At 41.4% G+C, this 26547-nt stretch overlaps 1 protein-coding gene across 1 annotated transcript in view; it reads left to right on the top strand.

Moving 5' to 3' along the window:
* The first annotated feature begins 188 nt into the window (after window positions 1-188).
* Window positions 189-26547, top strand: part of CTDSPL (CTD small phosphatase like) — a 67954-nt gene continuing 41595 nt past the window's right edge. Inside the window, exon 1 of the mRNA XM_081882679.1 lies at window positions 189-981. Within this exon, the coding sequence (XP_081738805.1) occupies window positions 729-981 (253 nt within the window). The 5' untranslated portion in view covers window positions 189-728. The remainder of the gene's footprint in view (window positions 982-26547) is intronic.

The following is a 26547-nucleotide window of genomic DNA, read 5'->3' as shown; positions in this document are numbered from 1 at the left end:
CCTCAGAGCTGCACCGGCGAAGGAGGGATGAGATAATCCCCGAGGGGAGGGGGGGAAGGGGGGAGGACAGGGCGGGTGGGGGCTTGATTAGGGGAGGGGAGGGGGAGGGCTCTTTCGGGGTGGGGTGGGGAGCACCTCTTGCTCCTCCTCCTCCTGGAAAGGGGCATTTATTTTTCTTCTGGCGGGAGGGGGGAGGTAGGTAAGTTTAGGGATCTAAATAGGGGGGGGGAGGAGGAAGGAAGGTGCTGCCTCCAAATGAGGAGGGGGGTCTGAACCCTCTATTTTTGGGCAAGGGGATTTGGGGGGGAAATGATAGATCAGAAGCACGGTTTGGGGGGGTTACATGTAGGGTGTTTTGAATTGGGTTTTTTGGGGGAGGGGTAATACAAAGCTTTGGGGTGAGTGCGAGTGGGGTGGTTTTTTTTTAGGGATCAGCTCAGGGCAGCCATTTAGGAGGCACAGGACAATTTGGGGGTGCGAAGGTGAGCCGCCGCCAAGACCCCGTATCTGTATTTTCTCTACTGCTGTCCTGAGGTTGCTGTTCAGGCGGGTATTTTTGTGCCTGGAGTAGGGATTTGGAGTGGCACTGGGTTTTTTCAGAGTGGTACAGGGTTTTGCTTTAGGTGGGGTAGTCTTTGGATTTGGGGTTCCCTCCTCCCCCATCTTTTTTTAACTCCCTCCGTTCTTTGAAGAAGGAAAGAGGACAAGGCACTACAGAAGAGACCTGTATGCGTGCTGCCTTCTATAACATTTTTTTTTGGCTTCGTTCCTGGAGGAGTTCTTTTTTCACACATAAGTCTGCCTCTAGATTTCCTAAAAGGAAAACGAATAAAAAGGAACCCATAAACGCACACCGAACCTGCCTCTGGGAGGGAAATAGCCAGGTGAAAACGCACTCTGTTTCCATGGACAACCCGTCCATTATCACCCAGGTGACTAACCCCAAAGAGGAAGAAATCCTGTCTTGCTCTCAGGATAAAGGTGAGAAACTGTTCTCTATGGGTACACAATACTGTCCGAATGGTTGCATACAAAATGGGCAAGCTGGGTTTTTTATTTTCCTGTAGTATTCCTTTCAGCATTGTGCCAGTGTAGACTCAGGTTGCTGCTCTGGTGTAGCACCTTGAACCTCTTCACTTAACTGTTTTGCTTCAGTCCAGCAGTAAATCAAGACATCACTATAGCTATTGAAGTGGAATGCATTTTTGTGCCTCTCTGTGTTTTGTCTCTACTCCAATTGGTGTTGAGTGCAACTCGTGTAACCTTGTTGTTCCTCTGCCAGCTAGAGTTTGGGCCAAGTCCAAGCTCTAGGGAGGCAGACCTTTATTGAACTTAGTAGGATGGTTTTGAAATCTTGGCATTTGGGCACTGAGGAATTTGTGTTTTTTGGAAGAGGCTGGTGTAAACATCCTTCAAACTCTGGATTAAAATGATTGATTTGGAGACTTTTTGTTTAAGGCGTTTTGCGCTGAAACAACTAAAAATGGTCAGGGAAAGCAATAAGTTGTACCAGTTTGGATGTAAAGATCCTACCCATAACATGCATTGAACGTTGCCCTCCAGTTCAAAAACCAGGTCAAACTGTTTTCATTTTTCCTTCAGCAAAAGCAAGGCTTGAACCAAGATCAAGGTGGATGGTCAGAACTTCAGAATTTAAGGGGCGTTTTAGACCAGTGAAGCATTAAATAAGTCATTGACTCTGCTCTCAATGTGTGGTGGCATGAAATGGAATGATCAGTCCTTAAAAAAAAGGACATGAAATAAACTTGGTGGTACAAATGTAGTCACCTGAAAAAAAATAAAGATTATAATCTTCCTCATGGCTGCAGATTTATTTTTCAAGTTGTTGTAGCTATCTCTTTCACTGTAGTGTACTGTGACTGCTCCAGTTCTCTGCTTGTTTGGTGTGGCTAATAGGTAATAATCTTTGTCATGATGGCTAGAGTATCCTGCTGTGGAGTAGGGGTTTGATATCCTTTTCATTTTGGTTTATTTGTTTTAATTCTTTGATTTCCCATTCATACTCATCATCACCATCATATAAAAAAGAAAGCCGTTATTTTGAAACCAATTTAATGCTGTTAGTTAAAGCATTCATCCATGTTGGATAATCCTTTTCCTTCTGTAGTGAGAAAGCTTTCAGATTTTTCAGGTTTCCAAACCATTCGTCTTGTTCATCATGCTCTTTGTACATGCTCTTGTATTAGGGAGTCCTGTTACTAAAGAGAGCAGTCTACATAAAACAGAACTGTGTAATGTTTGCGTTGTTTTTGGAATATAAACCCATGTCTAACAGATAAATATAGTGGTGGCAGTGGAAAATGAGAAACAAATGTGAGAACTTACTAGCAACCTCTGTACTAAGGTGTTCTGTTCAATGTGAACTGTGGTTAAGAGGGAACAGGCTGTGGGGCTGCATGCTTGATTCCCTTCCCTGCCAGATCTTAACCAGGGTTAATGGTTGCTAACAGACACGATTAATACTAGCCACTGTTTTAGCTGGGGTTGGAACTTTGCTAGCAAACCATGATTAGTGTTAAGTGATTAAAACTAGAGTATGAGACATGCTCATGTGAGTAGAGGGACTGGTGGGGAAAGAACATTTGTTTTTTTTTGGGGGGGGGACCCCACTAAGATACAAGAGCATTACAACTGCACCGGCTTGAGGAAATTTCCTAGTACTTAACACTACTGGTGTTGAAGCAGTTGCATAAACCAACACTTGTCAGAAACAGATGATTTAATTGAAAAACCTATTAAACGCAAGGAGTGAAGCAAGAGACCTTCTCCATCAAACACTGGATATTGGAGACAATCAAGAGAGGACTGTCTCCTGCATTCTCTGCTTATAAGCTTCCTGGAAGTAGCTGACTGGCTACAGTTAGAAAGGCAGGACTAGATGGGCCCCCTGATCAGATTTAACAGATTATGCACCTGGAGACTACCTGTTAGGATCCACAAAGTTGGAGTGCCTTGCTAACAGAGTCAGGATTGTGTCCCTCTTCTTCAATGCAATCTCATGCATGTTTATTCAAAATAAACTTTCACTGTGCTCTGTGGGGTTTATTCCAGCATTAGTGTGTTGGGTTTTGGAAGCTGGAGCCAGGGAGATGAAGGTTTGGTTGGTTGGCAAGCAGCACATATGTTCCCCTCTGGAGTTCTAGTGAAAGTTGGGACTTGTTTTGGCAGCAGGTGATGGAACTGCTCCAAGTGCCTGAGTGGCCCACCACCAAAATGCCCAGCCACAACTTCCTCTAACTTGATGCTAGTGAGCTGTAAAAAGAAATTGCAGAATTACACAACAGAGGATTTTAAATTTCATACTTGGGGGGTTAGTGTATATAATTTTGTGCTTTGTCCCCCCCCCCCGGTAGATTATTAGATAAGAGGGTGGTTTCTTGAAATGCAGCAAAGGCGGCGGGAAATAACTGCTTGTGCAGCTGTCTTTTTTCATGTTGGGCCTGTTTCTACAGCTGTTTATGATTCTTATTTGTTTGCTTTGTCTCCTCATCACCATTGCCAGAGGGTGATGAAACACTCGCCATGGTGAGCGTGGGGAGTGGAACGGTGGACCCCTGCTACTAGTGAAGCTTTAGTAATGTGCAGGTGTTGACACATCTGCTTGCCAGTTATAATTGCTCTGGTCTTTTTGGTGAACAAAAAGCCAGACGTTCACAGGTTGCCATCCAGAGTTCTCATTTTTGCTGAGGTTTGGAGTAGGTAAGAAGAGATTTTGTTGCTCTTACCTTCTCAAAATCACAGCACAAATAGGAGAAAACCCTGCCTACCAAAGCACTTGTTAATTACAGCAAATGGTATATTCATAGTAGGCCAAGTCAACATTCATATTTATCCACATACAATATTGACTTTGCGGATGGGCAGCATGTCTGCAACTAGACAATTTACATCATAAGCTGTCTCTGGAGCTGCTTTATAAGTTTTTGTATGCTTTCTTCCTCTTGAAAAAATTTCGTTCAGCATTTTAGCTTTGCTACAGATCTGAAGTAGCTTAGGATGAGAGAAAGTGGCTTGCCCAAGTTCACCTGGTGAACTTCATAGTTGAACAGGGATTTGAACTTTAATTACCCACATTCAGACTCAATACTCTAGACCAGGCATAGGCCAACTCGGCCCTCCAGATGTTTTGGGACTACAATTCCCATCATCCCTGACCACTGGTGCTGTTAGCTAGGGATCATTGGAGTTGTAGTCCCAAAACATCTGGAGGGTCAAGTTTGCCTATGCCTGCTCTAGACACCATAGCATGGAGGCAAATAGCATCACCTGTGCTCCATATAGATAGCAGTTGGTAAGCAAGCCTGCTTCAGACCAATAGCTGGCTTTGACCTTCTCATGATGTGGTGTCATCATGTCACGCAAAATGGATATGGGCTGGTTTTAAAAAATGGCACAGTTACCAGTCAATACTGATCACTCTTATTGCATCAATGGAAAAAGTGAATTCTTCCCAGCCTGATAAAGAAGTTGACCCATATTGATGTACACTATTTGGGCTAAAGCTCTTTAATTTATTGCAGAATTGGTTAGGATTAGACTCATAAAATGACTTAAGAAAACAATGGTTTACATACATTTTGTGTTAGTTTCTAAGTGTGCTCTGAAAACTTGATACTAAAGTAACAGAAAATCAACTACGCATTCATGCGCATTCATGTATAAAATATATATAGTATATATATATATATATATATATATATATATATATATATATATATAGTATATTTATATATAATATATCATTTTTATATTACAATACGAATGTTTATATTTCTAATGGAGGGTGTGTGGGTTTTGTTTTGTTTTTTAACAAAACTGTTGCATAACAAAATTTCCATTTGTAATAATACAATGAATGGATACAGTGTTGATCAAATTTTTCATTTTTCATTTCATGTATACATGAGTATGTGTTAGAAAGTCAGGTGAACCTGGAGACATTTCTGATCCAATACTGGAAAAGTATTCCAAGTTGTTCTGGAGACCAACTGCGTGTAATGCTAAATATGTAGTTTAGCACTGTGTGAATCTTTTTTAAAAAATGGTTTGCTGTGGGTGAGAATTGGGACAATGGTGTGCAAGGAGGAGTTTCCTAACTTTTCCTTACCACACCATAGTCCTGACAGTCCACATAACAGTGTGTGTATTTCTGTTATGTGTCACCTTAAACCATTATCTGTCTCAAGCCATTTTGAAAGAGTTGGATAGAACCTGCAACAATGAAATCATAGCCTCATGTAGATATTGTGTGTTTAAATGGTCAAGCAATACATTAATAAAGCATTGCTTTCATTAATCAAAGCCATTTCCTACAAATTTCATCTCTTTGCTATTACAGCCCTTTAACTTTGTAAACATCAAGAGATTGCAATTTTGATCCTTTTAAGGAAAGCAAAAAACTTGTTTTTTGCGTTTGTGTGTATGCCTTATCTGTTTCATTCTACATTACCCTGCTTTCAAAATGTGACCCACCTGTTACAGTTCTTTGGAAATGAATCTTCACAGTTTTATTAGCCAGACTTTAGAAACTTTCTTTATTGTGAACATCATTATTTGGCTATATCTTCGGTGCAAAATAAAAAATGCTGTCTAGCAGCTTAAGTATAAATTATACACAAATCATCTCCTGTAGCTTCTTCATGCCACCATGTTGTCAGCTGTGACCTACCCTAAAGGATGAGCAGCTCTCTATAAGCATTATAAGGCCAGCTATATAAATTCAGCAGTAGCCAAGAAAGGAAGGGGACACTTTACTACAGTAACTTTTGAGAGGGCGCCTAATGAAGAGTGAATGAAATGCAAGTGAGCTGAAATTGCTATGCCCTGAGTGGTAATTTGAGTTTTTCAAAGCATATGTTGGAATGTAACAGTGCCTTCCAAATAAGTATTAAATTATATAAACCCATTTGCATCACTGACTTTTTTTTTAGATCTTTTGAAATTACAACTGAATGATATATTTTAAAAATGGCTCTAGGCGATAACAATAATGAATAAAGTACATAATAAATTTAGTACATAATGCTCCCTCCCCAACATTTTTAATGTTTGTATAATAGGCTTTGTATAATGGAAGTCGAGGTTATATGATGCTTGGTTTGTTACTCATTTGGGTAAAGCTTTTAAGATGCTGAATGCAAAACAAAAGAAATCTACATTATAAGAGCAGTGATGCTGTACTTCATCATTGGCTAGAGTTCTAGGTGTTAACAAAACCATTCAGGGTGGGCTTTTCCTTCTAGGCTACCTTCAGCTTCAGATACCTATGATTAATGTAGGGCTTTAAACACACAGTCATAAACTTCTCTGTAAGTTTAGGGATGGACAGACTTCAGGCTTGCAGGTTCTATTTTGTGAGGTGTTTTCCCCCCCTAGATCCCTGAATTCCAAGAACCAAAGCCTGACATGCAAAAGATAAACACATAGAATTAAAGAATTCTCAGTCCAACAGTTTGTTATGAGCGCCACACACAAATTAATCATGCAGACCCCAAGCTTCTGTTATTTCAGCAGTATAGTTTGGGAAGAGGGGAATAAATTTGTTCCTGCTATTGTGAAATAGTTGGGAGTCAGAAATCTTTACTGATCTATTGTAAACCACTCAGAGATCTAGCAGTAGGTCCAGGTTTACCTTCTGCCCACTTCCGCTGTAGTTTACCACAATATTAATACATAGTAACACTGCAGTGTAATTCTCTTCAGGTGTAAGCCTTGTTGATTCAATGAGACTTATTACCAAGTACATGTGTATAGTGAGGAACCACTTTTGTCCAGAGGACCAGATCCAAAAGTAGTCAATTTTCTGCATGCCATTTTGAGAATTGTTTCATATGTTGTAAGGTGCAGGAAAAGTGGACAGGGCTGGGCCTTATGACCCAAAGCCAGAAGCCAGACCGGCCTGATTAGGCACAAGAGCCAAAGGTTCCCAACCAAGATGTATATGATTGCAGTTTGTAAAGTGGCTGGATGTGTTCTAGACCTTTAACATTACTTATAATAGCAAATTGCTGTTATATAATAAAATGCCTAGTTGAAACATCACTCCTGGCAATGTGGCAGATCATTTCCTGCATACAGAATTGTGTACAAATGAATATCAGTCTGCAAAACACTTGAGGTGTTTGCTTAGACCAGGTCTATATATATGTAGTGGAATAACATATGACAGGAAACTAGGAAGCCGCTTTATGCCAACTCAGACTGATGAGCCACTGAATTCAGTAATGTCCACACTGACTTAGAGCAGCTCTCAAAGCTCTCAGACAGGAAGTATTCCCAAACCTTAAATGGAGATTGAACCTAGGCACCTTTGGCATGCAAAGCAGATGTCCTGCTACTGAGCTATGACTGTTCCCCATTTCAGGTCAGCTTCATCCACATTTAGCAGTCCATGACTGCAAACCAGTGGACAAATGTGTGTGGTTATCAGATCTTGATTCTAACACCCCATTTATTTATTCTTTATAATAACACTTATATGTTTATTTTCTCTTGAAAGCCCCCCCCCCGTGTGTGTGTGTGTACACGCACGGAGTACCCATAAAATACCAGAGAAGCAAAACCAAATGTATAAGAGGGTGAGACTTAGTAGTTCCAAAGCATAAAAGTATCAATGAATTTGTGAATGTATAACTCTAAATGTGGTGTTTGCTAACTGCAGACACATCACATCTTCCAGAACTACAGTCACTTCTTTTTGCCTTCAGCGAAACCTCCTCTCAGAAATGCATTAGATGGGCAAGAGAGTAATGTTAACCAATTATGAAATGCCCACAATAGACTTTTTAAATATATGTCTTTGAAAATTTTATAGCCGAGGAACAATTTACTTTCACTTGTGTCCCCACCCCCTTGTTTCCTGGTGGATTATGACAACTCTTCCTACTCTTAAATATTGCTAAGCAGCTGCTGCTCCTTTCCTAAACTGGGGGATGTTATTTGTTTTCCAAGTACAGTTTGAGTTCTGTATTAGTTTTCCGCTTTCTACTTTGGAAAAATAGCAGCTTTTAAAATACAAATGAGTCATCTTGGTTTGAGCTGTTTTGTGTGTGAGCTGTTCTTCCCCCATCAGTAGTTGAGGGAGTTGTTCCTTTCTTAATCCAATGGCCAGGAATCCTTGAAGGAGTTTTTAAGCTGAGTGTGATTGACAGATTTATGGAAGAAAACTTGGATTAGTGTAAAGGTTTCTTCAAATAAGACGAATTGATCACATTTGACAGCTTCTCTGTCCGTGTTTTTAAAACTTGAAAGCTGCATGTAGATAATATTGTGCGCGTTGCATATTTGTTCCTACATGAGAGTTTTACCAGTTTCAAATAATAACCAGTGGAAAAGTGCTCCCCCAGCACACACCCCCACACACATATATAAAATTTCATTTTCTGATAGTGGAATCCTATACAGAGTCCCCCTAAATTCAGTGGGCCTAGCTGGCCTAAGTGTATCCTATGAAAGGAAGTTTGCCTTATGTTTGGCAAGTCACTTGTTATACATAGTTGCCACCCTTGTGCAATAAAAATAAACCTGGACATACTTGCAACAATTTTTCACCACTTGTCCAGTTCAGCTGTTTTAGGATATTCTAGTACAGCCTGAGGATTGCTGGTTTTGGAAACGCTGTGCTCAAGTTAGAATTACCCAGGCAGCCTTAAGAACCTCTCCATTCTCATGTTGTCTTCCTGTTATCTTGTAAGCTCTGCGTCCAGAAGGCAGAAGGTTTATATGTAGTACAAACTTGCTTAGGCCACAGTGTTGCTTAACTACAAAAGTGTAGACTCTTGGTTTCTGCAGTTCTGGAGCTTGAGGCCCAAATTTTGGGATGGTGGCAAGCCTGAATCTTGAAATGCAGACCTCCCTCAATCACTTGTAAAGCAGGGAGTGTAGGTAATATATAATACAAAAAGAAGTATTTGGGTAGAGTTGCTGAATGTCTATGCCTGCTGCACGCTATTCCCTAAAGTACTTTTCCATTAAATGGAGATTCAGGGGTGCTAGGCATTGGGGGAGAGAAAAAAAATGGCAGCCTGGGGTCAGGTTCCCTTCCCTTTCTGCCACTTTGGTGTCTTAAAGCCTAGACACTTTTTTTACAGATGCTTTGAGGGTCTAGTGTGCTTTCTTATATGTTTTCACATTGTGAGATGTGCACATCTTCCAGCTCGCTGCTCTGTTTTCCTCTCCCCCCCCATACTTTTTTTTAAAAAATGTTGTTGCTCTGGACCTCTGACCAGAAAGTGACCTAGTGTCCTTTACTTTGCATCTTTCATTCCTGCTCTTAATTCTTGGTCAATTCTTGGTTGGTATCCTTGGGGAGGTTTTTGTTGTTGTTTCATTGACAGAATCATTACTGCTCCATTAACATTGCTCTTCTCTTGACTTCTTCCTCTGCGGAAAACGATGGTGTTAGTATGCAGCGTTGGTTTACAGGTTAACTGTTTGGAAAACGCTTTGAACTGATGTTTATGTATATGATTATCTCCCATAAATGCTGTTACGTTTTAGTCTTGATGGTGGCAGATGTTAGCTGTGTGTGCCACACTTAGCTAGCCAAATTGCCTCTAGAAAGAAACATTTGACTTGGGGTTACACAAGGGCATCATAAAGATTGCTGTAACATTCGCAGCTGTTGCAAGAGCTGTCCATTACAATAACTGCAATCAATTTAACATGTATACGTAGGGTGCCTTGTAGCAAGGTTAAAGGTGTTTTACACTATTCTCGGAAAAATGTGGAATGGCATTACCAGTGCAGGCATGAATTCTTCCTAATACTGGATACTTCAATTTTCCTTTTTCTTCAGTAAGTTTGCAGTTCAGATAGGGGGTAAAATGCAAGGAGCTGGCTGGTTGAAGGTTCATTAGTATTGCAGTAATAAAAATGAAGGACACTGCAGCAAGGAAGTGAAACTTGGCCCAAAGTATATTAGCTTTGTCAGCACTTTGGCAGGAAAATAAATTATCTGAAGTTTAGATATCTTGTGTTTGAAACCAGCTTTATTGTCATCTTAAAGGAACATCGAGTCTTTAAATTCTTTTTTCTTTCTTTACTGAATATTTTATTTTATTTCAAGATTGAAAGTTACACTTTGTCACTCAGCAGTCATAATTCTATTCTACAATACTAATGACTTCCCGCTCACCCATCATCAATGTTTATAATCATGATTACATACAATTACATACAATTGCATTTTAAAATTCTGTCATATCCAGTTTCATCCTTTGTAACAGATGTCTTGCTATGTTCTCCTATTTTTTTCTTAGGGTATTTAAATTTAAATAAAATAACCTGTGTATCCCACTGTTTTCAGTATTAGCTGAGTATTGCAGTACAGTGGTGCCTCGCAAGACAAAATTAATCCGTTCCGTGAGGCTCTTCGTATAGCGGTTTTTTCGTCTTGCGAAGCAAGCCCATTGACAGCTTAGCGGATTAGCGCTACAGCTGTCAAGCGGCTTCCAGCGATCAGCTGTTAAGCGGCTTATCAGCGGAACAGCTGATAAGCGGCTTAGTGGCTTAAGAAAAGGGCAGAAAAAGCGGAAAAAACCCGCGGGGGGATGCAAGATTTTTTTCATCTTGCGAAGCAACCCCATAGGGGAATTCGTTTTACGAAGCGCCTCCAAAACGGAAAACCCTTTCGTCTAGCGGGTTTTTCGTCTTGCGAGGCGTTCGTCTTGCGGGGCACCACTGTATTAGTTTCTCCCACTTCTGTTTGCCTTTGTTGTAGGCTGTATTGTCCCGATGTGGATATATGATGCCTGGTTTATTTTAAAGCACTTCTATGCTGCTTTATATTTTAGAAAACATCTCAGTTTTTCATTGAGGTTCTGCTCCTAAGTTCCTTATAAATCATTTGACTTGTGATGATGCTTGCTTTGGTGGTGGTGGTGATCAGACTTCCATGTGCTCTTGTGTTTCTTGTTGTAGAGAGCATTGAGACTAATCTAGCTTACTTGCAAGGGTATCATGCAAAGTATACACATGCACAAAAAGTCTATGGGGTGAGTAGGCAGAGGGGAGGGACATTAAAAGTGACTCTACAAGTTTAACATGCATTTCTGCCCATGCATGACATTGAGGTGGAGAATCTTAAGAGAGGTACAGTTCTCAGTTAGATACAAATAAGCTGCTTTCTTTTGAGTCAAGCCTGTGATCTACATAGTCCAATGTCATCTACCTTTTCAGCAGCTCTCTAGGATCTTTTCTGGCCTGTAATCATTTGACTAGTGACCTTGGACTCTGGACCTAGAATTTTCTATCCTCCCACTGATCTGATATTCCCCATCTGTATACATGGGTGCTGATGGTGTTTGTATCTTAAGCAAAGTGGGTCAAATGTAGGCCACCAATGCTTCAAAACAAGGCAAATACTTGTGCTAAAAACTAGTGTGGACACAGTTTTTAACAGCACAGTAAAGCACAATTAATATTGTAAACAAAGAATAGAGGCAGCAATATCATTGCAATTTGCACATTTAATCATTAATGTTTATGTCATAACAATTAACTGAAATGGCTTATTGTGGTAGCTATATTCAAAATACCTGGGACGCGGGTGGCGCTGTGGTCTAAACCACTGAGCCTCTTGGGCTTGCCAATCGGAAGGTCAGCGGTTTGAATCTGTGGCCGTGTGACAGGGTGAGCTCCCGTTGCTCTGGCCCAGCTTCTGCCAACCTAGCAGTTCGAAAGCATACCAGTGCAAGTAGATAAATAGGTATCGCTGCAGTAGGAAGGTAAATGGCATTTCAGTGTGCTCTGGCACTCATCATGGTGTCTCGCTGCACCAGAAGCGGTTTAGTCATGCTGGCCACATGACCCGGAAAGCTGTCTGTGGACAAACACCGGCTCCTTTGGTCTGAAGCGAGATGAGTGCCGCACTCCACAGTCGTCCTTGATTGGACTTAACCATCCAGGGGTCCTGTACCCCTTTATCTTTTTACCTATTCAAAATAGCTCTAGATAGTACTCTAAGCCACATTGGGGGATAAGGCTAGTAAGTAAATTTTCATGAGGTGACAGTGTAAGCCAGAATCATTTTGTGTGTATGCCCCAAACTAGGATAAAACAGCTAGTTTCCGTTACTGTTATAAGAAAATATGTTGAAATCCCAGGGACTTCTCTGGATATGCAGGCACTTTGCATTAAGAGTTCTATTTGCAAAGTAGTTTGCAAATATAAAAGCAGCAATGATTCAGCCAAACTAAAAACAGCAGCAAGAAGATGAAAAGTTAGCCCTAATCAAAAGCTTGTTTAAAAAGGGATGTCCAAGTGGAATACAAATTAAGGAACAAAATAAACCTAACCTCTTTGGGCATGGAATTCCCCATATGGAACACCACAACAGAAAGACCTCTGTCATGTCTTGTCACCAGTGTTCAAAACTCCCATTGTTCTAGGTGCATTTTGCAACAGGGAATTTCATTAGCGCAAGCAGTTTCTGATCTCTGGGTGCAGTACTGTGCCTAAAATTTCAGATTAAAACTGCAGAGTAGAAGGAAAGAATGACCTTTTCCTGCTTCCCCACTTAAAGCTACTCTCTGAAGACATGAGAAAAGAGATCCTCCTAAGAATATTGGTGTGGTGGGCAGACAAAGGACTAGACCATATGAAAAATGAGCATAAAATTTTAGCTGCAATCCATTTGCAGCTTTGTATTCTTGTTATAAAAAAGTGTACCTAGACATTCCGTTGTTGTACCCATAACCTAGGTTTAAGATGCCATTTAGCTCCTGGCTTTCATATCTCCGTTTCTAACATTGTTTGTTACCAGCTTTGCTTTGGGGGATGATGGGACATGCAAGAGGGATGCAATGGCTAACCTCAAAGTATGGGCAAATTCACATAAGGATATGGACTAAGCAGGAGGAGAGTGCCTTACATTCAAACCCTAGCTTTTAATGCCCGCAGTTGTGATTCCTCTGAGGCACATCAGTTTATCAAATTTACCATCCCTCTTTTTTCTGGGTAGTGTGACTGTTAAGTTCTAAAGGAAAATGGCAATCTTCCAGTTCAGTGGTGCGTGGGAAGAACCTAGCAGTGTGGGGATCATGGTGTAAATGTTTCCTGCTCAGAAAAATGTCAATATGTATTAACATAAAAGAAATTGTTTACGGTGTGGGAATGAGGATGCATTCATGTCAGCTAATAATACGCTGACTTCATCTCCCAGGAGTTGTTAACACATTGTCAAAAGGACCCTGGGGTTGCTGGTACTCTCCTAGGCCTAACTGGGCTATCCTCCATTAAACATTTCAAGTTTCTTGCTATGACTTCCCCTAGTTTAACATCATCTTTCTGTTTTTTTATGAATATAGCAGTGGCAGGTGGACGGTAAATGGCCAGCAAGCCAAATCTTCATCTACTCCACCCTGCACAGGTCAGGCAGGGCCCACCTGTCAACAAACAGGGCTTGCATTGTTCTGTGCACAGACCATAACAATACAGACCTGCCTTAGGGAGCTTACATAGCCATTGCTGCCCATATTCCTAAGTTTCACTTTCTGTGTTTGCTAGTTATAGTTCTGTACTCTGGACACCGTTTAATGCGGGTGGCGCTGTGGGTTAAACCTCAGCGCCTAGGACTTGCCGATCGCATGGTTGGCGGTTCGAATTCCCGCGGCCGGGTTCGCTCCCATTGCTCAGCCCCAGCGCCTGCCAACCTAGCAGTTCGAAAGCACGTCAAAATGCAAGTAGATAAATAGGGACTGCTTACTAGTGGGAAGGTAAACGGCGTTTCCGTGTGCGGCTCTGGCTCACCAGAGTAGCTTTGTCACGCTGGCCACGTGACCCGGAAGTGTCTGCGGACAGCGCTGGCTCCCGGCCTCTAGAGTGAGATGAGCGCACAACCCTAGAGTCTGTCAAGACTGGCCTGTACGGGCAGGGGTACCTTTACCTTTACCTTTACCTTACTCTGGACACCTGTGTCACCCCCATCCCCGATTCTTGCCCTGCTCTGAAACCTTACTTGCCTACTTCTTGCTTCTGTTCTCCATGCCACTGCCTTGCTGCTCTCTTGCAATGTTCTGTCCGGCTTTGAGTCTTCTGATTCTTCTCACCCACCTAGGCTACCCAACTGGACATGCTTCGGCCAACATTCTCTTCCATCTACAGCCCTGCAGAGACGACCTGGTTCCTGTGCATTTAGTGTGGATGTTAAGATGTTAAGATTATATATCTGTTCATAAAATGACTCTTTTAATCATGGAAATGGACTCCCATTTTAGGCCAGTCAAGGTGGTTATTGTAGGTGCTTTATAACTTCGGCCTGCTTTGTTAAGTCAACATCTAAAATGAGGTTTTTGTAAACCATAAGCAAACCGCTAGAATTAGCAATGTTATGACATCTAGTCTGATCCTTTTACAAAGTGGGTGGGAACTCCATAGAGACGGCAGTGACTAGTAGGTTCTTTAATGTGAAGAAATATGAATCACTAACGGCTATTCCAGATCTCTGGGCTGCTCCAAATATCAAACATTTTTTGACTTTTTTTTGCAGTTTTTACAATGCAAGTCTTATTTATTGAAAGCTCGGTTTTGAATGTTATTAAAAATGCACTACTTTTAAAGATGCACTATGAAAGTAAAACCTAAAGTTAGAATTGCACTTTGTTGTTATATTTATTTAGGGCTGCGCCATGCATTTCAAATTGATCTGCTATTTTGTATATATGTATATATAAAATCCCACCTCTCTGTTATGTTAGATAAAGTATGTTAATAATTTATTTTTTTTAGTGAAATAAAGCTAACATTGTGCTGGATAATACAGTATTCATAGCATGATTTCTTCAGGGGCAGCACTGGAGAAAGCAGCTGAGCTGCTGTGAGAGAGTAAGGTGAGAGCACTCCCCTTCTCCCCACCACTAGCTGAAGTGTATTCCACCTTAAGCCAGAAACATCCAGCAGCTTGTGACAGCTGAACTGAAATACTGACTCACCAGCTCTCTAATTAGAGTTGCCCACATGCTGCAGCAGGGCACTTGGCTCAACCTTCCCTCAGGATGCTGCTTGGAGTAGGAGATAAAAGTCCAGTTTGGGCTGGGTGGACAGTTGGTGGGCAGCAACCTCCCTGATAAGAGACAAGGGCTATTTTTGGAACCCTAAGTGAGAGGCAGAAGGGGGGGGTCACCCCAGGATGGTAGACTAAAGTCAAGGATGCTCCCAGATGATGGGTGGCAGAATCTGCCGTTTTATTGAGGTGGGAAACTACTGGATTATCATCAGCCTAGTTCATATGGTTACACACCTGCACTTTAATGTGGCTGCTGTGCTGTATCATTGCACCTAAAAACTGCTGCTGCACTGCAAAAGTGCTGGATGATTGTTGCATATTGCACATTGGCACTTTAATTGCCATTGTACTGTAAAACTGCTGAAGGATTACTATAGTTCATGCTGTGCACAATTGCAATTGAAAATTGCTGTTGCGCTTTACATACGATGTTGCAAAAAGAAACCCTACCTTAGGTTTTGTAAGAAGTGCCTTTTGAAATGGCATACCTGCACTTTAATACAGTGATACCTCTGGTTACGTACTTAATTCGTTCCAGAGGTCCGTTCTTAGCCTGAAACTGTTCTTAACCTGAAGCACCACTTTAGGTAATGGGGTCTCCCGCTACTGCTGTGCCGCCGCCACACAATTTCTGTTCTCATCCTGAAGCAAATTTCTTAACCTGAGGTAATATTTCTGGGTTAGTGGAGTCTGTAACCTGAAGCGTATGTAACCTGAAGCTTATGTAACCCGAGGTACCACTGTACTGATTATCGCTGCTGTTGTGCTAGCTGCTGTAATTTTAACTGGTTAAAAAAATGGTGGCAGAAGAGAGATTTTCTGTAACTTTGTAAGTTACTTTGAAATTTTGTTATATGTTACGTTAACTACTATGCAGAGAAACATTTTTACAACTTCATTCCCTTAGTGTCTTCTGAACAGAGATGTGTTTGGGTTGTAGAGCTGTGGGAGGAGGAAAAGTGTGATGTCATTAAAGGGTTGTTACCCTTCTCAGAACCAGCATAGTCATGCTGGTCCACCTAACTTGATGGTCTACCCTCTCACTTTGGTGATACTGTTGCTAAATGTCAGGTCGGTGGAGAAGTCTTCCCCTTTGGGGGTTTTTAGCTTTCTGGACTCAGTGCGTATCCCCAGCACTAAATTACTCCTGGGGTCTGGTATCAGCACCCACAATGGAGGAGTCTGCTGCAACCTGTCTTTGACATAGAGTGACACGGCCTCTGGTATTTCTTACTGTATGCTTCCTATTGAGTATATATCCAGGGATAACCGTGTCCTGCAGGTTCTCTCCATTCCATTTGGAATATGAATTAAAGAGAACTTTTCTTTAAATGTGTATATAAAAAGTTCTAAAATAATGAAGCTTCATAAGCCGTTGGTAAAATCCTTGTGTTCTTTTAATATGGTGTAAGATTTATGGATGCATCACATTTCGGTTGCCTTGATAGCATAGGGCATTTTCATGCCACAAACAGTCATACCTCGGGTTACAGCTGCTTCAGGTTAGGTTTTTGGGTTACAGACTGCCGAAACCCGGAAGTACCAGAACAGGTTACTTCTGGGTTTTGGCGGTCGCGCATGTGCAGAAGCACTAAATCGCGCTTTGCGCATTTGCAGAAGTGCCGAATCGCAACCTGCGGGTTCAAACGCTTCAGGTTGCGAACGTGCATCCTACATGGATCATGTTCACAACCCAAGGATCCACTGTAGTTCCCTTTTAGTAAAGGTAAAGGTTCCCTTGCCCGTACGGGCCAGTCGTGTCCGACTCTAGGGTTGCATGCTCATCTCGCTTAAGAGGCCAGGAGCCAGCGCCGTCCGAAGACACTTCCAGGTCACGTGGCCAGTGTGACAAAGCTGCAGCTGGCGAGCCAGCACCAGTGCCGCACACGGAAACGCCGTTACCTTCCTGCTATAAAGCGGTGCCTATTTATCTACTTGCACTTAGAGGTGCTTTTGAACTGCTAGGTGGGCAGGAGCTGGGACTGAACGACGGGAGCTCACCCCACCGCGGGGATTCGAACCGCCGACCTTATGATCAGCAAGTCCTAGGCACTGAGGTTCTACCCACAGCGCCACCCGCGTCCCACAGTTCCCTTTTAGTGGTGTACAAAATATTTCAAAGTTCCCTCTGTCATGATGAACAAGCAGCTGTGGATGGTGTAAAGCAGCATCGCTGTATTAATAAGATGCAAGCCTGGGGGCAGGAGAGTACTACCCTCTGTTTGTATGCTGGTTGGAGAGGAGAGCTTTTCTCCCACAGTAGCTAAAAACCATGCGGGCTGGCGGAGGAGGGACAGAGTGACCCATCTGTCTTCTAATGGGCTGCTTACTCAATCTGCATGGAATTCAATTCACTCACTTGCGTGTTTCTGAATGCCAGTTGCTGGAAACTGCAGGAGGGGAGAGTGCTCTTGTGCCAAGGTCCTGCTTTCAGTTTCCCCATGACATCTGGTCAATGCTGGGCTAGATGGGCCATTGGCCTGATTTGGCAGACTCTTTTTATCTTCTTACAGTCTTAAACTTCTGGTCACCTGTGACCACCGGGAGAAATGTAGGCAAAATCATGATGGACAAGGGTGCTTTCGCTTTCTAACTTGGAATTTTTCCTCGTCATGTGGCTCCTTATCTGTGTTTTAAAACTGGAAATGTGTAGAATTTGATGCCTCTTTTTGACCTCCACACTGAGTACCCACAGGACACACATTTGGCCACACAAATGTGAAAGAATTGCTGACACTTTTCTTCCTGGAGGCACATAATTTCATTAGGAAGTTGTGATAACTGTAGCCTTCCCCACCTTCCTGTTGAAGTCATTACTTAACTTGGTAGGTGTTTGCAGATAATCTCCCCCCCACCCCACCTCCTGCATGTGCTGGTGTGAGCAAGAGTGGTGGTATTTTGATTTTTTTAAAAATGCTGGTAGCTTTAATGAAGCAAGGCTTCAATCTGCAGGATTAAATTTGAGGCCCAACTTCCTGTGCAAGGGAAGCTTGAGTGTGTATGAACAGCAAAGGCAGCCAAAAGGAAAAAAGGGTAATTGGACAAACATAGAAGGTTCAGTTTACTCTGGCATTGGCCAGCTACTGCTTGGTGGACTTCCTGCCTTGGGAGGAGGCTGACATTCTGGGCACTTTATGTCTGTGAAGCTGCTGTTTGACCAAGCCCAATTAGTAAGCATGTCAGGCAGCTTATTTTTTTCAAAGCAATCTGCTTTTACCTCTCATAAAAGAAAGAAAAGAGAACATGGGTAGGCGTTTCACATATCAGTGTTGGGGGAAAAAGTATGGAGATGCTCATATTAAGTGTATAAAACAAATAATGTTGATGGGAGAACTCTGTGTATTTTGGAAGAGTGGCGTGAGGATTATAGCCCTTATTTTGATTTGAATTTGTTTTCTGCATTAAAGCAGCAATTAAACACATGATTTAAGTTCTTTAGAAAGATAATTAGGAGTTCCTATTAAACCTTTGTGCCTGCTTTTTCACACAGATAGTTCATATTTTGTAATGTACAAAATCTTCCATTCCCTTTAGGTGGGTATTCCACAGCATTCCATTTCAGATTCAGGTCAGTGACTCCTGTTCTTAACAGATGCAGCTTTTACTTCTGCTACAACCATCTTTTCCCACCTTTGTATTTTAATATCCCCTTTCTTGCCAACAAGCAGGATCAGAAGATCAAAGAATCCTGCAGCCTTGCAGCTGTCCTTCAACCTAGATTTCAGTTCAGATGGTAGGCAGAGGTTTGCTATTCAGTCATCTAGTTCTTGCATGCCCTTCCACTAGCTTGTTTTTTAGGGAGCATCCTTTTAGAAGACATTTCTTAAGACTTCTCAAGATGCTTCAAAAGGCTTTTGGTGTTTTAAGGGGAAATGCCACAAAACACCTGACCCCTGAAATTACACTCTTGTGGCATTACCCTTCTGTATTCCATGCCCTGACTTGGTAGTGCCACCTTTCATGACTAAAAAAAACACCAACAACCTGACAGTTCATCCTAGATCTTATACCTGGTTCATTCGGGATGGAAGGTTACTTATTGTGAGTCTAAGAATGGCTTGCATTTCTTTATCCCTATTTGCTGAACAGGCAAAGGAAGCTGACTTTGCAAGAGGCAAGAAGGGGTTTCGTCCGCAAAATTAATTCACCCTTCAGTCAGTTCCAATGAACAGAGTGAGAAGTTTTGGCTGCACGATTCTTGTACCCTTCACTATTCACTGCCTACAATGGATCAGCTGAAAACATACCCTTTCCCTTGAGATTGCTTCAATTTCTGTTCCAGAGTGGCCCCTACAGTGGAACACAAATGTACAACCTTCACATCAATATTTTTAGGACAAGACCTTAGGAGCGTGGGCAGGTAGTATCTTGTCTGCATGGTGCCTTTGGCAGGGATGAAACTAGGCTCATTTTCACCCGGGTCATAGACCCAGTTTGGCGCACCCACCCACATTTGCACACACACAGAGGCTGGAAGCCTCAATGGCACCCCTCTGGAGGCTTCACCTGGGGCAAAAAAAAGCTGGCTATCCCTCCTGTAGCTACAGCTCTGCCTTTGAGGCAATTTTATCAAGGCTGTGTAGCTCATCCATGCTTTAACATACTGAAGCTTCTATAGCCCTATTGGAGTTGTGAACAAACCTTTACAACCAATTTTGCATCCACGGAAGGGTATGTGTGATTCTGCCAAGGAAAGGTATAAGTTGCCAACCTCTGCTTTGAAAAGGCACAAAGAATTTAGGTATTCAAATATCATGCAGCCTATCTTTAAGCCCGATACAGAAATATATATAGTAGACTTCATTTGTATGACTTGCAAGACGTCTTTATTTTCATTGTGGTCAAAAACACTTTGCTGTTATCATTAGCAATCTCTTAGGTAGTTTTGAAATTCAGGAGTGTTCTGCAGCACACTTAAGTTATTTCTAGCTTGCACAGTAATAGGAATTGAGTGCTCTGGAAGAAAAGAAGATACCAAAAGCAGTGAAGTTTAAACTGAATCTCTGGTGAGAGGCCACACCTTGCCGATTCCCAAATGCTGCAAACAAGCACTGTGTAATGTCTTATCTCATTCCTCCTGTGCTTGAGAGCTTCTTAGGGGCATCTGTTTGATCACAGTTTGACATACTGCTGCTTAAAATGGATCTTCAGTCTGATCCAGGATGGTTACTGTACTGCTGTTATATCTACTGTCTTGAAATACAGTACATTTCAACAAAATCTGGTGTAGTGTGGTTTTGCAGTTCTTAGACCAAAGCGTACCCAGTTCCAGCATTATTTGCCACTTGGTTGAATAAGCAACTGAAATTTCAGTGTATTGTCTTAACTGATACAAATCTGTTTGCAGGCTGATTCTCATCATGTTTTAAAGATGTCAGCGCTGTAGAAACTAATACAATGTATATTGCTCAGAGAGGAAAACCTTTATGTGAGCAGACCTCCCGCTCTAGCGCAACCATTTTCTGCCTGTCCCAAAGTTAAAAAAGAAAGAAAGTATAAAGCTGTTGTCAGAAAACTTCTAGTTAGTTTTAGGGGCCATTTTATATGTTCAGCAGAAGGCTTTTCCTGAGCTCAACCACTACAGACCACTGGTGGGGATGGCAACTTTCATATGATTGTATTGTACATCCCTTCCCACAGTAAAATATCAAAGGAGATGAGGCCGAAGCTTTTCATTGTCGTGCCTACTTAGAGAGTGTTCTTAATATGGGTGAGTATCAAAAGACTTCTTGGGTTGTATCCAGTCTGGCAGAGGAGTTCCCTATCCTATCTGTCCCAGTACAGGCCCCCGCTCCCTCCAAAAGACCTCTCCAGTGCATCAGGGCTCCTAGGAAAGGCGTGGGATAGTGGGCCACAGTGAGCATGGCACTGGATGCAGTCCTTGACAACTGCTGAATTTATAAACTGATCCTCAAATGCCTTTCATGAAGACTGTTGATGATATACAAATGACACTAGAATCCCTCTCTGGCTTATCCTTACAAGATGATAATGTCTGATGGAGCACTATGTTTTGCTCAGCCTTCTATTTGCTACATGAAATAAAATCCTGAGTAATCACATTCTGTTCATATATCTCATTGCTTAGTTTGCATGTCACCCAGTAACAAAAGGCTGCCATACACTGACAAATAAACATAGAGCCCCTTCTCTCTCCAGCAACTTGGTAAGAAGACTGTACTTTGACCATGTGTTTGATCTGATCCTGATCGTGCCCCCTAGTTTTGGCCATAATACAGTGGTACCTCGAGTTACAAACGCCTCAGGTTACAAACGCTTCAGGTTACAAACTCCGCTAACCTGGAAGAGTTACCTCGAGTTGAAAACTTTGCCCCAGGATGAGAAAGGAAATTGTGTTCTGGCGGTGCAACGGCAGCAAGAGGCCCCATTAGTGAAAGCACGCCTCTAGTTAAGAACAGTTTCAGGTTAAGAACCGACCTCCGGAACAAATTAAGTTCGTAACTAGGGGTACCACTGTACAAACACTATATTACAGTCCTTATTCCAGCGCTTGTGTTTATGCTTCCTTCTATCTTAGTTATATTGGACTAGTTTCTGGTGTATGTGTATCTGGTCTGATTTAGCTGACCAGGCAGTTATTGAACTGATTCTGCAAAATTGTAGACCATGACAAGTCATGGGCTCAAATAGCAGCTTGTACAAATCAGCACTTTTATTTTGCTATGGTCTGATCATTAGATACCAACTTCCAGTTCTTACTCTGCAAAGGGGATTAATAAGCATCTATCTCACTGCGGTTGTTTGGGATAGCAAGATTATTGTAATAATAAATCCTTGTCTGGGGTTGCTGTTACTTGAAGATGAATGCCTCTTGTTTTTCAGTGGCCTTCATTCACAAATCTTGCAAGCTTTCCCCCAGAAACTAGGCTTGCATTATTTAGATCCCTTGTGACTAAACCAAGAAGTGGCAGGGTGGGTGAGCTTTCATATATGTTCCCAAACATGTTAACATGCTTGGATCATGACAGGAGAGAAATCTTCCACATTCCCAGAAGTCTACCAGATATCTAGGCGACCAGGCAGAAATAAAATTATCAGCCTTTGTTTTGATAATAGTGTAAATGAGTGAAAGGCATCTCGCTGTGTAGATGACGACAATATTTCCCCCCCTCTGCATTTATGCAATTGGCTATTGGCATTGCTTTTCATTAATTTATGAAAAGCAGTTAATTATATAAGCACAGCCTCATTATTTGGTACTCAATCAGGAAAGGTTCAGGCATGCTGGGAGCAAATAAGCCTCCTCATTGCAATTCCCTCCATTAGCTGGCTTTGTAAAGACTTCAGAAGAGTTCGTTAGGGCTCAATTAGGAGTCAAGCAGCCTCAAGGATTGCAGGTGGCAAGCTGGTTCAGGCATAAATTGCATGGTTTCCAGAAGGCTTTTCTGTAACAGTTTCCCAAAGCTCTGGCAGGGGAAAACAGCACAGGCTGTGGCTGGGTAACAGCTGACCTAAATTTTAAGAGGTCACTTTGGATTACTCGGGGCTTAAACTGTGTGCTTATTAAATTAAATTTCATTACAATCACACTATCATTTTACCTAGTAGTGGTACGCAGTGGAGTCTTGGCCACTAAGGCTGCTGTTTTAGTATTTTAACCTTTGTATGTTTTATAGCAGGCATAGGCAAACTCTGGCCCTCCAGATGTTTGGGACTACAATTCCCTTCATCCCTGACCACTGGTCCTGTTAGCTAGGGATGATGGGAATTGTAGTCCCAAACATCTGGAGGGCCGGAATTTACCTATGCCTGTTTTATAGTGTGGGTGCCATTTTTTCTTAATTTTCTTGCTTTATCTTTTTGTAAACAAACTGAGGGGTGTGTTTTTTTACGATCAAGCGGTGTATAAATTTATTTTATTTCCCTAATCACGGTTCCTGTCTAATGGGAGGCTGTGGTTTGTGAGGAGGAGTTGGTGGCGCTAATAGTTCAACCCATTAAGCTGCATCACACTTCGAGTAGAATATTGCCTGCACATTTTCCTTCTTGGTACGCCAACTTGAAAGAACATCATTGTCTTTACACCTTCTAAAAACACAAGCACACCAGAGGATCTGGAGACTTAAATATCCTCTTTGTCATGAAGTGCTATTTGTTTGTAAAATTACAGTGCTTAAGCATCCACAGTAGTTTGGTAAGGGATGAAGGAGAAAGAATCAGAACATTTTGGCCACACCCTTCTGATCTGTTGTCAGTCCCACCAGATCCAATGGGCACCAGCCACCGTTGGTGATATGTTTCTGTACTGGGACCAATATTCCAAGTGTAGGAAGATCTCTTGGACACTACGTCGTGGAAGGATGGGTAACAATATTTTAAATTATTAAGATGTTGTTTCAAACTTCACAATGGAAACATTTTATTTGCTAGCTACTAATATTGTATATCATCAGCTGATTCCAGCTGACCTGGACCATCAATCAATCAATCAGTCCCATTGTAAAATAAGAACCCAATGTAGCTTAAAAAAACAACCCCAAATATAAAAATTTAGCATTGAAAATAAAATAAAAAACCTTATTACAACATTGGTAGCATAAATGAAAGATAACATAGGAGCCAATGCCAAAACTGAAAAAGGGGAAATATGTTTTTATTAGGTTGTTCTTCAGGCTGTGTTTTTACAAAGTTAAATTAAAAAACCAGGCTAGAACCTTGGCTCAGTTATCAGCTGTTCCATTTATATGTGGGAGAACATATTCTATGGAAAACATATTTAGCTCTTCAGACACACCCATAATCTTGCAGCCTAAAAAGTTTAAAACAAACAAAGAGAGAGTTTTATAAACTTCCAGCATGCCTCCTGGTGGTGAGTTGGTGCTTGAAAGCTCCTTTGCAGATGCTGTCAGAAACTTCGCAGCCAAGTAGGGTTCCCACAAGGTCCATTCCTGAGGTTGGCTAGTCTATTCTGTCGGCAGTTATTAACTCTGCACACTTACCATAGCCTAGTAGCCAAACTGCAGTAAGTGTCTATGTTTATTTCCCTGCAACTAGCCATTTTCTCCAGAATTGCAATTTTTGCTGTAATAATAATAATAATAATAGGCTAGGAAAACCCCTGCCCCTGAATTTCCCATTCCCTTTCTTAAACACATTGGCAGTTTTCTTAACCAGTGTGCATGAGTTACCCATGTGGCAAATTGTTTTTTCACTTCTCACCTTACCTATCCAATACCACTGTGAATCATTTGAATCCGGGCCCTTGTACGTTTGTGCCTGCTGTCTGGTTGATTTCAATTTTATTCCTTTTTTATCTACTTTCTTGAGCATGCACTCGGGTGTTAATAAACCTGCAGTTCCTCACTCCTTGTTTTGCTTTGGTGTAAAACTGGACTCCACCATCTGACTCTAATCCTGGCAACCCTTTGTGGGATGTCGGTGGTTCTTTTTTGCTTTCACTCCCCTTACTAAGCCAATGGGATTGGAGTGGACTTTCTTCTTCTTGCATTGTCATTTCTCTATTCTAGCCTTCATCAACTTGTTGCCCTAGTGATACTTTGGACTACAGCCCCCATCAATCCCAGCCAACATGGCTGCATTGACTGGGGTTGATGGGAGGTGTAGTCCAAAACAACCAGAGGGCAACAGGTTAGTACTATTTCTTTGCCTCAATCATGGTCTTCTCTTGATTTTGAGCCTTTTATTGTCCTTTAATTCTCTTTTTTCCCTGTTATCCTCTGGGTTCCAAATCTAATTATTTACCCTTCTTGCTTTCTGAGCCTTCTTCTCTAGTTTTTATACTAGGTGATGTTCGGTAACGCTGACATAAAATATTTTCTTGCTCTTCTTGATTCCTTTGAACTTTCTACCATGTATACTGGTTCTGATAGTCATGCTTTAGAAAGAGGAACAACTTTTGCTTTTTCATCTCTTGGTTCCTGTTGATTTTTCCTTCCTATTACCTAATCATCATCTCTATTACCAGACGTTGGTTTGCCTAATTGTTCTTAATCCTTTCAACGATTTGACATGCGTGTGATCCCACTTCTATTCCCTCTCGTTTAACCTTTACTTTCTCCTGTGTTTGCCTCACTTTCTCTAATGAAAGTGTAAAGACACTTCATTTTGCTTTCCCCGTTAAAATTGATTTTTCACATTTTTATTTATTTTTGTTGACCTTTGTCCATCTCAACCTTTGCTTGCATTGTAATTGAAACTTTCACTCATGTGCTTGACCCACTAAACATCTTTTGGCACATTACTCATTTATGCTTACCTCTTCTTCATGTGCTCTTGCTCTGCTAAGCACGACTTTTTCTTGATTATTATTATGCTCTTCCCTGCCCCCGGTCATTTTTTTACACTACCATTCTCCTTCTCTTCCTCCAACTTGTTCTCAGGGGGGGAGGTTTCGTTCAGGTATTTTTTGGAGTGTATGTGTCAATTTTTATTCCAAAAAAAGCTGGCTTGTTTGTTTGTTTGTTTCTATTTTTAGTTTCCAGTCCTCTTTGTTCTCCATGTCATCATCTTTTGTACTCAATGAAATCTTCTTTATCATATTTTTTCCATTTTCTTTCCTTCCCTCTTTCTTAGAAATTCGTCACTGTTCTCTTGTCATGAAGAGCTATTACTTGTCCCCTTGATCCCATTTCCTTCTTTGTCTTAAACAGATTTCTTTGCTTCCTTTGAATACTCAGTCTTTATTAAGCTACTGTGTGTTTGCCATCCTACTTAACATCTGCTTTAGTTTCTCCTATTTAAAATAGCAACAAAACCTTCCTGTGACCGTTCATAGTTGGCTAACTACCATTCTGTTTCCCTCCTTTACTTGATTTCAAAATTGCTTGAATGTTTGTGGATCTGTTGGTGTTCCATTTTTTTACGACACACACTTTGATCCCTAAAAAGCTCTTTCCAGCCCTACCATTCAACATAAACTTCTAACTCATTTCCTTTTTCTGTTCAAACATCAGCTTCAGTTCTCTGTTCTTATTTTATCTTCCACTTCTGATAATATATTCTTCTTTTGCTGATCCTTCATCTTGTCTCTGCTATTTCTTCGTAATTGTTTTCTCTCCCACTTCAGTCTTTTTCAAATAATGTCTTATCTACTTGATTCTTTTTACCATGTTCCTTCTCTTTATCTGTCCCTGATACCACTTCCCTGGTTTTCAAGCTTTCATCCTCCTCTTCCCTCTTTAGATTTTGTCAAAAGCTGTCATTTTCTATTGTTAAATATGGCTAAAGCTCATTCTCGTTTGTTTTTTGTCTTGTTTTCACATTGCTATAATGCACATTTAGCCACTCGTCCTTACTTTGTTTTCAATTCCTGTCTTTTCTCTTACATCAGGATTATATGTTTCTGTTACTGATTTCTCTGCATATATTACCTTGTTCACATTTATTTTCACATGATTGACTTTTAAATATATCCACTCTCTTGCATCTTCTTCTCTGATAATCAATAGATTACCTCCCACTGTTCAAAAGATCTCAAGAAGCATCATTTTAACAATATATGGTTCTAAATTTGGAATTTCCCTTCTCCTTCTGAAGCATAA

The sequence above is a fragment of the Podarcis melisellensis genome, assembly GCF_964234715.1.
Source record: "Podarcis melisellensis genome assembly, chromosome: 12".
In the NCBI taxonomy this organism is placed as follows: domain Eukaryota; kingdom Metazoa; phylum Chordata; class Lepidosauria; order Squamata; family Lacertidae; genus Podarcis; species Podarcis melisellensis.
Note: the sequence above shows the minus strand (reverse complement) of the source record. Positions and strands in the feature narration are given on the sequence as shown.